Below are 14,492 nucleotides of genomic sequence, written 5' to 3'. Positions count from 1 at the left end.
TAGGTGGTTGACTCTATGGAGTTCACTTTAGTCTGTCTTTATCTCAGTTACCTCATCTGTAAAATGGGGATAATAATAGCATCTACCTATCACATGGATTGTTGTCAGAATCAAATGATATAAAGCACTTAGTACAGTGCCCAGGCATGGGTATAATACATAATAGATAAATAGATACATCTTAGGTATTATCCCTATATGCAGAGTGTTTCAAAAGCCTTATTGAGATTTTAGGCTTATCAAAATCATTCAATATTTAAAACTGCAGTAAGACTTGAGACATATATTTATGTCTGTATCAACACATCAACACACATACACTCACATATATGGTTAATCTCACTCAGATTAACTTCGCTACCCTATTTTCCAATCACTGATTCTGAAAATATTTTGTTTAGTCATCTACTAAATCCGACTCTTCCATTTCCCTCTCTTTTTCTAAATATTCTGAATAGGGTTTTATTAAATGATGTAGTTGATGCCACACTGATTATTTGGTTTAGAACAGCTATTTGATTTAACTAACTTGTCTCCAAGCTCACACTAATAACTCCTGATACTTATGTAAGGCTAAAAGATCAATGAGATTACTAGGAAAATCTCAGATATTCCATTCAAACCTGTGTCGCATAGCATACTGCAAGTGATTCAATACTACTAAAAATTCATGAAAGAAAAGGATAATGTTGCACCTCTAAATTTGAAGAAGTGGAACAAGGTTCAGAGATAACTGACTATATGTTACAGAATTTGGTCCTTAGTGTTCTGTCTTAATATATACAACTAGACAAACCAATGATTTCTCTTTCTTAATAAAGCATAATACCATTTCTGGATTATGCGAATGGGTATTCTGACATGGTTGACTTCTAAAAGTTTTAAAGATATATTTAAAATGACACCTTTTTTGAAACAAAGAATAATGGCCCTCCTTTGGGGGGAGTGACTGAAACTTCCTTTCTTATTGATTCTTAGTTTGTGGACAAAAACCAGCACTCCTGATATTTGCAAGAATGCTATTGTTATGATTGACTTAAATGAAAAAGCACATGGATGTCTTCTCTACATATTTAAGTTGCTTAAGATTCATTTATCCATATTTTCTAGTCTTCAGCAATTCTAGCTGCTCACACTTGCTATATATTTAAGAAGCCAAACTTTTTAGAAAAAAAAAAAAGAGGTAAATTACTATGCTAATCCAACATCTATAAAGCTTGTATATATTGCTCAGGAACCCCTTTATAGACACAGCCTATTAAAAATTTGGACGAGCTTTAGAATGTCAACCTTTCAGGGCTTTTTTATAAAAATAGAAACTAAATTGGAAAAACTTTGCAGCACTCATTTTAGGTTATTCTAGCAATAAACATAAAAAGCTCTAAAACCCCATTACTTAAACTGAAAAAATAAGCTTCTAATGTTTGCTTTTTAAAAATTGGGTTTACCATTTGAGTAAAATGCTCCAATTAGCTAAGGTTTGTACTCTATTTTGAAAAAAAAATTTCTGCTAGTTTATTAGGATGAGGACAATCTATACACAAGCTAATGGGAATGGGGAAGCACTATTTCTTCAGTGATTCTCTCTTAAATTCTTTTCTGTCTGATACAATATTCTACTATTTGGCTGAATAATACATCAAAATATTGATCAGTTATGAGGAAAAGAAAGTGAAATAGAGGACATTAATACTAGAAAATGTTATTATTAGATTTAGGTAATTAAAAACAGAAAAATTAAATATTGGGTAATCTCCATGTTGGAGGAGCAATATTTGTATCATTCAGCTAAAATCTTTGACTACTGCTAACAGGGGCTTTATGTCCACTGATGGCTTACTGAGAGAATGCTACAAAGAGAATGAGGGATAATTGGTCTGAATCCTTCCCTAGAATGGAGGCTAACTATACCAAATAATGCTGTTTTGGCAATTAAGACCTTATTTATTGAGACATGGCATTGCAAACAAATAAAAATCTTTTAATGCATACATATGATTATAATCCTTAATTGTCAAATCAAATTTTCTCAATCCTAAAGGAAAAAACATCTCCCCAAAATAGAATATCAAGATATGTGTCTTTAATAGAAGTAGTGATTATACAAGAAAAATTCAACTTAGATTTGAAATTCTAATATCACAATTTTCAGCCATGTGCAAAATATACCTGATTCCTTACATGAATAGGTGGAAGGTATAGTAAAGTTTTTTGTTTTTTTGTTTTTTTGTTTTTTTTTAAAGATGAGCGCTCAATTTAGAAAATTTGGTAACCATAGTAAACTAAAAAATTTTTGTAAGACTAACATTAAAAACAAAATGAAAGATAAATCTTATTTATGGAAATCAATTAAAGCTCAATTTCAAGTCTGTAACATTGCTTTTTAGGATAAGGGTAAGCAAAACAGTACATTTGTTCCTCCCAATCACTTAAAGCAAACAGCAGATTGTGGTTTCCCTTTCGTGAAATAAAGTGAATTTTATAGAAACATAGAAAGGCACATTAATACATGAAATCTGATTTAAAAAAAATAAACTCATTGCAACAGGATGTTACATTTCTACAAATGACTTTACTAGGTAATGATGGTGTGTGCTCTTTTAAAATTATCCACTTGGTGATATTTAGGAAATTACTAGTCAGAGGGTCAAATTCACTTGTCTTTTCCATGTTTGGTTTAATTCCACTTGCCTTGGAAATCTTTGGAAATCTCACATTTGATGACACTACTTTAAAAATAAACCTTTGGGGAACAAACTTTCTCAAAATTTGAGTGCTCCTCCTCCCCATATCCCATACCATACCATAAAGACCTAGTCAGCACATTGTTCTTTCCCTTCAACTTTGTTTATTGATGTACTGAACATGAAAAAGTACAAAGGATTCAAACACAAAAGAAAACATGTACAGCCTCTTAAATACTCAACAGAATATATGTTCTATTCCAACAGATGTGAATTAAGTCACTGTACAATTTCAAATAAATACCAGTCTTACATTTTATTAAGTGCTCTGATAAACACTGTAAAGTAAAGCACAATTTACATGCCTTCTCATCAATGCCTTGGTTTGCTACAATAGTATAGGAAAGAAGCATGTAGCTACTGTTTTACCATATGGAAAATCTTATTTTTTTAAAGTAAATATATATGTGCGTGTGCGTGTGTGCGTGTGTGCGTGTGTGTGTTTAAGTTTTTTCCTTTTAATGCAGAAGGTTAACTTTGGATCATCTAAAGACACCTAAGGATATGAGAATGCTCAGCCAATTGATTTATGAATTAGCATTGAGTGTATCAGCATGAAAACCCGCTTATTCACTTTAGCACGCACTTCACAGTATGTGTACAGTACTATATTGAAAATTTTATAACTACAATTTAAATAATGAAAAATAAAAACTCAAAGCAACTGTAATGATAATGTACAACTAACTATGTTATGCATAGCACATTGCTTGTTCTAAGGGGAAACATATGAGGATCTGTTTATACAAAAAGCAGGACATAACTAGAGAGTTATCAGTGCATCCTGGAGAAGGCATTTTACCCTCAGCTTTTTTGAAAATTTATTATAAGCTAGATGCTAATCAGAAAATATTTTGTATTTTTAAAATTTCTTCCATACACAGTAAAGACTTATTTTATTATTTCCCCAAATAGTGGTTTAAGCATCATATAAAGTTAAATTTCAATAGCATACAGGTATTTATGATTTTTGTATGAAAAATGTAAGGAAATTTGTTCAAAACCTATGGTTATATTATTTTTTTTACCACAAACATATTTATAAACAAAAATGTAGCATCACAATAAACAGCTGAAGCTAGACTATCTACAGATGAAATCAACAACAAATCTGATGCACTGTAAATTCAAGTCTCCAGGACAACAAAAATGAATAAGCAAGACCTCAAGTAACAATGTTAATGCCATTTACAAAGAAAAAAAAAAACAGATACAAAAACATTCAAAACCTGAACATCACTTGGCATGTAAGAAAACAAACAAACAAATTAACTGAAAGGTTCATAAACACAAGGTCTTATTTACATTACACAAAGCTCAGGTGTTAGCATCGAACATAACTTTCAAAAAACTTTCAAATATTTCCAACCCAGATCATTTCTGATGATTTGCCGCAGTATAAATCATGTGCAACATTTTTTTTTTTTAAGACAAAACAATTCTTTAAACAATACTGCAAGTACATCACTAAACACCATGAGCGCTATCTGAAGGGAATTCTTTAGGAAGAACAGATTTTTTTCCCCCATCTCTTGGTAATTTAAGTTTCTTGCCTGCTCTTATATATTCTTTTTTGTAAATTTTTTATTTGTTTCAAAATCACAAATCAACGTGAGCCACCTATCACATAATAACCAGGATGATCAGACATTCCACTGATGATTACAAAAATGAAACCAACAGTGTTCCCATTGATTCTATTTTTTTAATTACAAAGACTTCCAAAGTTTTTTCCTACGTCATAAATCTTCCTAAATTTTCCAACCACTGCAAATTTCCTGGTAAGTTTTAAAAGCTCACTAGGTGTCATATGAAGAGATTTCTCAAAGTATTCAAGTCAAAATATTTGTTCCAGGACCAGTAAAAAGTTTCTCCAAATTTTCTTTTTTATAAAAATAGATGCTTTTTTTTTTAAACCCACATCAAAGAGGCTCTTATCTCTTTGGCAAGGTACTGCTTTACGAAAAGTTCTCCAGTATTCTTACAATAAGCATTTATAATGTAGCCCCACCCCCCATTCCCCAACCGAAATCATAATTACAAAATAAATATTGTTTTAAACTTTATAAATAAAATGTAAACTTCAAAATACTTTTTTTTTCTTGAACAGACATAATAGCAATGCATACGTGTAAAATAAACACAAAGCAAACTGTGAAAAGAACTGAAAGGAACAAAACCAACTTAAGGGTTCTAACACAAAGCCTCAATATTTACTCACTTGTTCAAGGCAGTTATGTAAAAAAAAAAGAAACTTCTTCCCTTAGCTGAAACACTTTAAAAGGTCCACCTTCTTCAAAGAAGGCAATAGAATGCAATGTGACAGGTAAAAACCCTGTACCTCTTGTCCATATTCAAACATAAAGATATTAAGAAGTTTTAATTCAAATACTAGCAATAAAAAAAACTCACATATTTCTTAGGATGCTAAGTAGTTATTTTATCTCCACCTCAACACGACTTACAAAGACATTTACTAATGTATAAAGTTTCTCTTAACTTGCCTTTGTTGTATAGTTTTCATATATAAACAGACTGAGGACAATAAACTCATTAGGCTTTGTGCGTTTTGTTTGTTTTAAAGGACACCTGCAATACTCTGTCTCCCAGGCGGTATCCATTTAGGCTAGCTATTGCCATGGCAGCCTCGTCATAGTTTGTCATAGTCACAAATCCAAAACCTTTGCATTTATTAGTGTTAAAATCACGGATGACCTTCACGTTGGTGACAGCTCCAAAGGGCCCAAACATTTGCCACAGGATACTCTCATCTGCGTCTGGTGCCAAGTTGTACACAAAAATACACCACCCTGTGCCTGCATGCCCTGGGATATTAATTCCAGCCAAACTGGTCATTCCATCAATGGTCATTGGAGAAAACCTACTAAACAAATCAGGAAACAAAAGCAAGAACAAGAAAGGAAGCTGGTTACAGTCATCTCTCCCCTGTTTTGCCCCTTAGCATCCAACCCCCAAAGTTCTTAGCCATCTCCTAACTTCCTCTGCCCCCAACCTCTACACACATACATATAAATATTGAAGCTGTTGAACAAAATATAATCCATAGCTTGCAATGACATGCTAAGCAGTAGAGGTAATTCGGAATCATAAACTGCTAAGTGAATGGTTGCCAGACTCAGTGTTGAACCCTACTATCCACAACAGCCAAGAACATTTTAGAGCTGATGGATGAATTAAGCAGTTTTAATACCCATAAACATGCTACAACGCCGCAATGCAATATACAACAAACAATGGTGTTTGGTTTTTGTTTTTTGAAGATTCAGTGGCATCAAGTAGTATGAAAAATTTCCTTGAATCAGATATGCTTCAAAAGAAGCATTTCATTCAGTTGAACATGCAAAATAAAACCCAACACAAACCTTATGAACACATAAAGAAAGAAAAAAGATAATCTCTTTCTCCAAAATTAATTGCAAACTAATCAATTAAGGTGGGAACAATTATGAATATTATGAACCTAATGCAATTCTTCATTACCTCTTTACGCCATAAGCCATATTGAGCAGATTGTCCAACCTGCAAAACACACATTTAGCAAACTGTTCAGTCTTCTGTTTTTTCCCCTATGTGCTTAAGAAAGCTTGGCTTGTTATTCCCATTGCCTTTGAATGCATTTTTACAGCATGTGTATGTAAATCCTCAGAGCAACAGTAAACACAGTGGTGACACATATTACGGTACCTTTCCATGTGACTGTGAGAAGAGGTGCACATTCCCACACATCAGTGCCCATTGGCACTTCCAGCAGACATTGTTTCCTACAGAAACAACAGTTTCCTATTACTAAAGGTCAGTGCAACTCTGCATGTGACACTGTGCCAGCAAAGGAAGTACCACGAGTCACCACTGTAATCTTCTGGTCAAAATCCTCCAAGGTTGTGGGGGGAAGGGGAGAGTGAAATATGAGAATTTACTTATTTTTCCCTAAGATTTAATTACCATTTTAGCATTAATGAATCTAAAAAGAACAGTTAATTTCTTCTTTTCAACCCAAAATTTGGGATTTGAGAAGAAGACTGGTTGAGAAATGTTGTATTGTAATTAGTACAGTGTCTCTTGTAAGAAGACTTTATGGTGTAGCTCATTTCTAAACATCAAATTCAGGAAAGGGGTACAGAGGATGAGGGAGAGAAAAACAGAACTTCTAGAAGAGCTTGCCTCTGGTTTTTTAAACTTAGTACCATGATAATAGTCACCCCATTGCCCCCCAATCATTTTACAGAGAAAAATACTGCGATCAATTGGTCAATTGATTTATTTGCCTATGATCACACGTTCAGTAGCAGAGCCAGAAGTAGAATCTTCATATCTCAAATTTCCCAATGTTCTTTCTACCACATCATGTTATTGGGATAAAGAAAACAAAAAACTCAAAGCTTAAGATTTTAGAAGTTATGTGGTAGAAATTGGGAAGGAGGGAAAAGCACAGACTTTGACAGAATTTTAGATTTTTCTTGAGAACATCAAAGATAGAGGACTAAAATGTCATGACTTTTTTTTCCAATTAAATTCAAATTTAAAATTTTTGTTCTTTGCTTACTTAAACATCTTGTCATGATTCCTTTCACATTATTGTTTCCTCTAATTTTGTGTTTACTTTGAGGAAAAGTTTAGTATATTTCTATTTCTCAAGAGGACAAGGTAAATAAAACAAGTGATATACCTAAATCTTGATACCACTACCTTATTTATCTCCCAAAATAAGATACTCAAAATGATTTCTCTAACTGAATAATTCCAATTTATTAAATTCACATTTCTGTTTTAAAATTTTAAAAAGGCATATTAACATTTTAACCATTTTTAGAATGGGAAAGTATTCATTTTAATTTCTGAATCTGAAAAGGAAAGGCCAGGTTTTCAAAGCACAGACTCAGGAACCAGATAACATACACTGCCTTCAGAATCAGCAAAAAGTATCAGATTTTCTTTTTCTTTTTTCTCTCTGTCTATGCAGGCAATTTTCCTTTTTCTTGGCACCAAAGAGTAGAATTTGATTAAAAAAAAAAAGCAAATAATTAAATTTATCATCTTAAGGAAAAAATGAATCCTCAAAGCACCTAAATTGTCAAAATACATTAAATTTATAGACCATATAACCAGAATTGATGAGCTTTTCAGACTTACAGTAGAAAAATATGGCTATTTTTATTGAAGGCTGTTTCATGCATGTAGCCCAAATCTACTGAATTTAAGAAAGCTAAATTAACTGATAGTTAAACAACTAATCTGGTGTTTGTTTTCTGAGCCTCCATTCCCATCATCATCCAGTGCTACCCTTGAGGTACTGAGATATCCCTGAATGCTTTTGCAGCCGAGCACTAAAAAGGTTTCCAGCACAGATGGAGCTATCAGTTCTGTGTCTGCCTTCTGAGGACTAACTTAAGGCCACAAAGGCTAGTGAATAGAATGTAAGACACTTGATTAATTTTTTTTCAGATAGAATAATGTCTGTTTATTGAAGAAGCACCTACACCAATGGAATGACAAGTCTTTAAAAATTCCAAAAATGTTACTTTCTTTATTAAAGTTAGGAAAATTTTAGGCTCCTCTTGAAGAAACTTTAAAAAGCATTCTTCAAATGTGTGCTTTGGCATTCAATTCATTCAAAATAGAATCTCAACATCCACATGGCTCAAAAGGCATCCATGCCAGAGATTCCACTTTTACAATCTACTACCAAAAGTAGCCACAACTAGAAGTAACAAGAGATTATTATCATTGTCCAAATCAAGGCCATGAAGAAAAAGAGAAAAAAGCTGCTGAGTCATGGATCAAATCTCAGAACAAAGATTCCTCCAGTCCTGCAGTCTTTCAACAGCCCAAACTCTCTAAGTTCTGGCAAACAAAAGATTTTAGTAATGTTGTCCATCTCTCTCCACCCCCAACTCTACTGCTTTAGTAGTGCCAATACAATTCTCTGGAACATAAAGGTTTCTTTTTATTTCAGCTGTCTACCCTATATTCAAATAGGCAATAACCCCAGGTGCAAGAAACATCCAAGTTGAAACTGATTCTCAGTTGGAAGAGGACACAGGACTGCAAGGGAGAAGGGAATAAATGTTGTCCTGGATCTAGAGATACATATCTATTAGCTAATTAATGTCATGTATACATGGTGTGTGTGGGTGTGGGTATATGTAAGTGGTGTGCATAGACAGGACAGAACACAAAGGACACAAAATTTGGTGAAAAAGGGACCATGAAATGACATAGCCCCTAACATGGGAGGACCCTGTGGTTTAAAAAAAAAAAGAACCCTACCCTATTTTTAAAATGGAAGTTAAGGGGAATGGGAGATAGGAAATATTATATCAACTTCAAAATAATATTCTATATTAAAGGATACCAGGATTATACCATCTCCATTTTTAAATGAAATCTGTTGTTGAATGTCATAATGTATTTTTTTTTAAATAAAGAGCTGGAAGTTTATTGTAGAAACATCAAGACTACTTAAAAACCATTATAATTTCTTCCCTTATAAAAGGTGACAATACACTAGCATACAGATCATATGTAACTCTTAGTGGGAAATTGCATTAAAACAAAGCAGCTTTTCAAAGGTTTTTAAAAGTACACATGTGGAACTGATTTTTGTGCACACCCTCAAATAAAACATCAAACTGAAGAAAATTAAGGTTGTCTTACGAAAAGATAATGGAAAATCTGCTTGAAAGTTAATTCAACTAACATTCACTATTTACCTAGAAAATCATCATAGAGCTTAAATTAGATTCTTTATCCAATCAAACATACTTACCTTATTTTCTAAATTGAGGGCAATAAAATGCTCATGTCAGGCCAGCCAACTAAATTATTCCTATTAAAACAATTCCTTTCCTAACTTTTCTTCACATGGCATGACAGACTAAGTTGTCTGAGATTAAAAACATAACCTTGAAGTAGATATTTTTCATTTTAAAATAATTTGATAAATGAAATAGCTGAAGTGGATCGTGTCACTCCTCCAATCATAATAATTCTCCTCTCAACAACTCTTAAAATTCATAAATAAAAATTTCCAAGGTACATTATTACTAGAAAAAGATATTGCTCTTTAAAAAAAAAATCTTTCAAGTCGCTTGTACTAAAAGAGCTGTTTGGTTAAAACAAAAACTACAAAATTGATGAGAATTGATGAGTCCCTTGATACAAAACATTAATGTATATAGTATATGAAAAACATAAAGATTGTAAAGAAAATTCAAATTGCCTATAATCTTGAGGAAATGATTCTTTTTAAGTGATAAAATAAATAATGAGGTTGATAAAATTATTCAAAAAGGGAGTTAGGGATTTCAAATTTACAAATTAAACATTAAGTCCTAGGGGTAAAAGATATTCAAAAACTTTTCCTACAGCTCATGTTTAGATTAAGATATCACTATCAGTTCACATCTTGTCTAAGACAAGAATGTAGAGAGATTGATGGTATAAGATGAGAAAATAAAAACTAGGGTTAAGAAGAAACAAGAACAGAACTTTAAATGAAGTAGAATGCTAAGTTGCTCAACACAATTGATCCCTTTATTACCTGATCTTTTATTGTCCCTTTATACACCAGTTTAAGGTAGGGAAAATCAAGTCAATCACAATTCTAACTCTGACAGAAATGATATTATGTAACTCTATTTTTTCAGAACTATAATCTCAATATTTCTTAAGCTATAATTCTAAAGGAGTCACTTTTCTGAAGAAATAACTATTTTTAAAAAGTTGGAGCTTAAAAAAGGCAATCCAAAAGTACTTCAAAATAATTATATTTATCTTCTTGCCAAACTTTAAAAATTCTTATTCGTTGGTTTCAAAAAGATACAGAAGGAATAATAAGAACACTTTCCCCTGTCCCCTGAGGCTGCTGAAGAATAAAAGCAGATATTTGGGAAGCACTTTGTAAATCTTAAAGTGCCATATAAATGCAAACATTATTAAAGTGTGCATAAAAATATAAGAAGTCTCCTGCTTACCTCAATACCCAGTTCTGCTATGACCCAAGGTCCTTTCTCTACCCAGAGAGTTTTGAATAGAGATGATTTTCTTGGAGAAAAGGTTCAAAATTCTTTCTATTATATCCCTTTACAATGTGAAAGATTCTTTCTTTTTAATCTTACAAGAATCATTCTTTAATTTAATGCTATGGAAAGAAATTCACTGTTTGTAATCTGACTCCTAGCTATGATGCTAAAAAAATATTTTTTTCTTCCCCTCACAAAAGATAAGGCTGAAGTAAAAGAGAAAGAAACACTCAGTCACCATATGAAAAAGCAAGTCTGGGGCTCATTCTATCACTTCAAGAGAAAAGGACGGTTTGGAAGGGCTTCTCTATACCAAATTAAAACTGAATGCTTTTATAAATATAAGTATTGATTCTATTCCTTTTCACAAAGCATTTATTTCCATTAAGTTTTAAAGAAAAAATTAAGCCAAGTTCCACAGATAGCTTAGAATGAACTATCATTGGTATTCACTATTATTTTTCCCCACTCATTTCTATTAGTCCTATATATGTATTTAAACTTAGTACTATATAATATTTCTGTATATCAGATATATAACCAGCTAATCCACTCTAAAAAAAGAAAAGAAAATCAATATGCACTTGTAATCAAAAAAGCTAGAGTGAGGATGGGTGGCATTATAATTAGCAATTCCCATATGACCAAATGTATTCAACTTGCTTAGACAAATAGAAATTGCCTTACTCATGAAAATCACGAGGTTGTCTCCATTCTTTCACAAAAGAGAACTGAGATGTATATGTGTAGACATAGAAACACACACAGAAAAAGCGTGGCTTAAATGTCAATTTAGCATTGGAAAAAAATTTTGGGTTTTTATTTATTATTTTATTTTGGTAAATAATACCATCAAAATCATCATTCTAATAAGGGCTTAAAAATGAAAGAAAAGAAAGAACTCAAAATCCTACTTGCAGATATAGAAATAATTATTTTTGTATAGGTAGATTAATAGACAAAGCAAAGAAGTTAACTTCAAAATAAAGAGGTACAAAAGCATTAAAATAAAATTAGAGATTAAGTATTTTATGGATTAAGAATGCCTTAGAACAAAGAGTGCTTTCCTTCTACTACATTATCTATAAGATGCACTGTTCTTAAGTTTGTTCTCTATACCTACTAAAGAAAATTTCATGCTAAGTATGGAATTTGAGAGCCTGAGAGATTATATTATTCACTGAAAGAAATGTCCAGTAAGCCTTAAAGACCTTGGTGTCAATAGCTGGGCCCAAAATGAAATCAAACTTACCTAAAACGCTGAGCCTGCTGAGCTAGTGGTCCTGGATACCTTCTGTTAGGAGACTGGTACAGCTGAGAGAGGATGGCCTGATTGGTTTTTTGGCTTGGATTGTTAGCAAACTTGACAGTGATTGGCTCTGTGGCACTTGGAGGTTTCTGGCCATTTAGACCTTTGATAGCTTCTTCTGCCTCGATCCGCTTGTCAAATCGAATAAACCCTACACCTCTTGATACTCCTGTGTTGGATAGGAAGGGGAAATTAATGTATTTCCCCCTCCTCAAGAATACAAATTTTGTCCATTAAATCCTATTCACCTTTACATTTTCATATTAAAATAAAATATATTCTCAATATTAATAATACCATTTCAGATCAGGTTCACAGTTCTTCTAAAGTTGTTTGCTAAGAAGAAATTTGAGTATTAAAAAACTACCTACCCTTATTACCATACTACCATACTCACAAATTCCTCTTATTGATGAAAATAATCATCAATAAGAAAAATCATGAAGCAGTAGGATCGAGTGAATATTGTTTTATTATTTATTACCTTTAAATATGTGGATCCAATATAATGGGTCAAAATAGCAATAACACTAGAAATCAAACAACTACCAGTAAATAATACCAAACTCTTAGAGAGTTTGAAAGTAGGTCTTCAAATAGTAACTAAGAAACTAAATGTTTGTCATTTAGTTGTTTTTCACACTGACTCTGTAACCCCATTTGGGGGTTTCTTGGCAAAAATATTGAAGTAGTTTACCACAGCCTTCTCCAGTTATTTTTACAGATGAGAAAACTGAAACAAACAGGAGCATACAGCTAGCATGGAGCTATGATCAGATTTGAACTTGTGAAGATGAGTCTTCCTGACTCTAGGCCCCCCAACTCTATTCACTTAACTACCCCAAGAAACTAAATTAAAACTACAGAATTATTTCCCTTTTAAGCAAAATAAAATAAAATAAAGTTATGTTTAAAATATGCAAAAACATACTTTGAGGATTGATTTTACATGAAGATATAATTTAGTGAAAACGATTACTTTTAAAAAATGATCCACAAACCTAAGTTTTAAAAATGTCTTCAAATAAACCATATATAAAGGTTTCTTTGGGTGTATAATTAGTTAGAAAACCACATTGTAACTACTTATTTTTACTTATACTTATTATATATAATATATTAATATATTCTATTCTATTATGTTAGAATTATAATTAATACATTATATTTTAATAGAATAAAATAAATGGGAAAATATTTGCCAAAACAAGCAATATTATATATATACATATATATAATATTACATGTTTATATTATAAATATAATAATAAATTATAACCATATAAATATTTTTTGTAATATTATATCATATGTTGCATTTATTTTGACAAATATTTTCCCATTTATTTTAATCTGGTTCAGCCAAACTCAGAAGTGTTGTGGATCCCATGAAACCCACTTCTACTTTAGATAGGATAGATAAAAAGAACAAGATTGAAGAAAGCAACATAAAATGAAGATAGGCATCATCTGGGTAGAAATGCTATAAAAATATTAATAGCTAATAATCAAATTTTGTAGATGAAATTAAAATGAATTGCCCTTTGAAGGATATCTTTGCTATCTTCTTGAGCAATGCAATTGTAATTTTTGTTTAAATGAAATTGTGTTCAAATTAGTTTAAGATATGAGGCAGGCTAAAATATTCTAGACATAATTATAACTGCTTTAACTGTGAAAATGAAATGAAACATTTTACATTAAGAATAGAATGCCATAAGCTCAAATTCCCTTCTTTGCTTTAGCTAACATTAAGTGCTAAAACAGTTCAAAAGCTATTGTGTCGTCTTCTTTGGGGATATTACTTGCCTTCCTCACAGAAAGAAAAGGAACTTTTAACAGATGTCATCAACTTAATTCTCGAAGCTACAAACTTGAAATTTTTAAGTGCCTGTCTTTTTTTTTTAGTGCCACCATGTATTTTATTTGTAATTTCTCTTTTTCCAAAGTAAGCATACACAAATCAGATATCTTCCCTAAATATGGATTATATCCATATACATTAAGTTCTCTGAGTGCTTAACATATCTTGCAATACAATGTCATTAACACTTTATGAAGTAATTATTAAAAAGGATTCTCAAACCTCTCTAAAGAACTGATGATAAACATTAAATCTTACATCAAAAAGTAAAGGAAGCTACATGACAGAGGGTTAAAGAATGATTCATCAAGAGTTTAAATGTTTAATATTTCAATAGCTAGAAGTGTAGATTTCAACACAAACTAACTCTCATCCTTGCAATGTGCTGTAAAATATATTAAACTATGAAAAATGCTTCCTATAATTTTGCACCTCGAGACATTACTGAATTTTTCCAGTAGGCTACTGCTGTCAATATCATTAAGTCTGTAGACATGCAAGTTGTATTGAATTCCATTAACTGACAAATACGT

At 31.8% G+C, this 14,492-nt stretch overlaps 1 protein-coding gene across 4 annotated transcripts in view; it reads right to left on the bottom strand.

The window, feature by feature from the left end:
* Window positions 1–2,825: 2,825 nt before the first annotated feature.
* Window positions 2,826–14,492, bottom strand: part of ELAVL2 (ELAV like RNA binding protein 2) — a 178,668-nt gene continuing 167,001 nt past the window's right edge. For 2 of the 4 annotated variants that reach the window (XM_051961673.1, XM_051961689.1), the window contains exons 5-7: window positions 12,039–12,264; window positions 6,246–6,284; window positions 2,826–5,628 (exon numbers count right to left, since the gene is read on the bottom strand). In XM_051961673.1, the coding sequence (XP_051817633.1) occupies window positions 5,298–5,628; window positions 6,246–6,284; window positions 12,039–12,264 (596 nt within the window). In that variant the 3' untranslated portion in view covers window positions 2,826–5,297. The remainder of the gene's footprint in view (window positions 5,629–6,245; window positions 6,285–12,038; window positions 12,265–14,492) is intronic. The other 2 variants (XM_051961681.1, XM_051961697.1) reach the window with 1 other exon arrangement.

The sequence above is a fragment of the Antechinus flavipes genome, chromosome 1 (assembly GCF_016432865.1).
Source record: "Antechinus flavipes isolate AdamAnt ecotype Samford, QLD, Australia chromosome 1, AdamAnt_v2, whole genome shotgun sequence".
Taxonomy (NCBI): Eukaryota; Metazoa; Chordata; class Mammalia; order Dasyuromorphia; family Dasyuridae; genus Antechinus; species Antechinus flavipes.
This window is presented reverse-complemented; position numbering and strand designations above follow the sequence as displayed.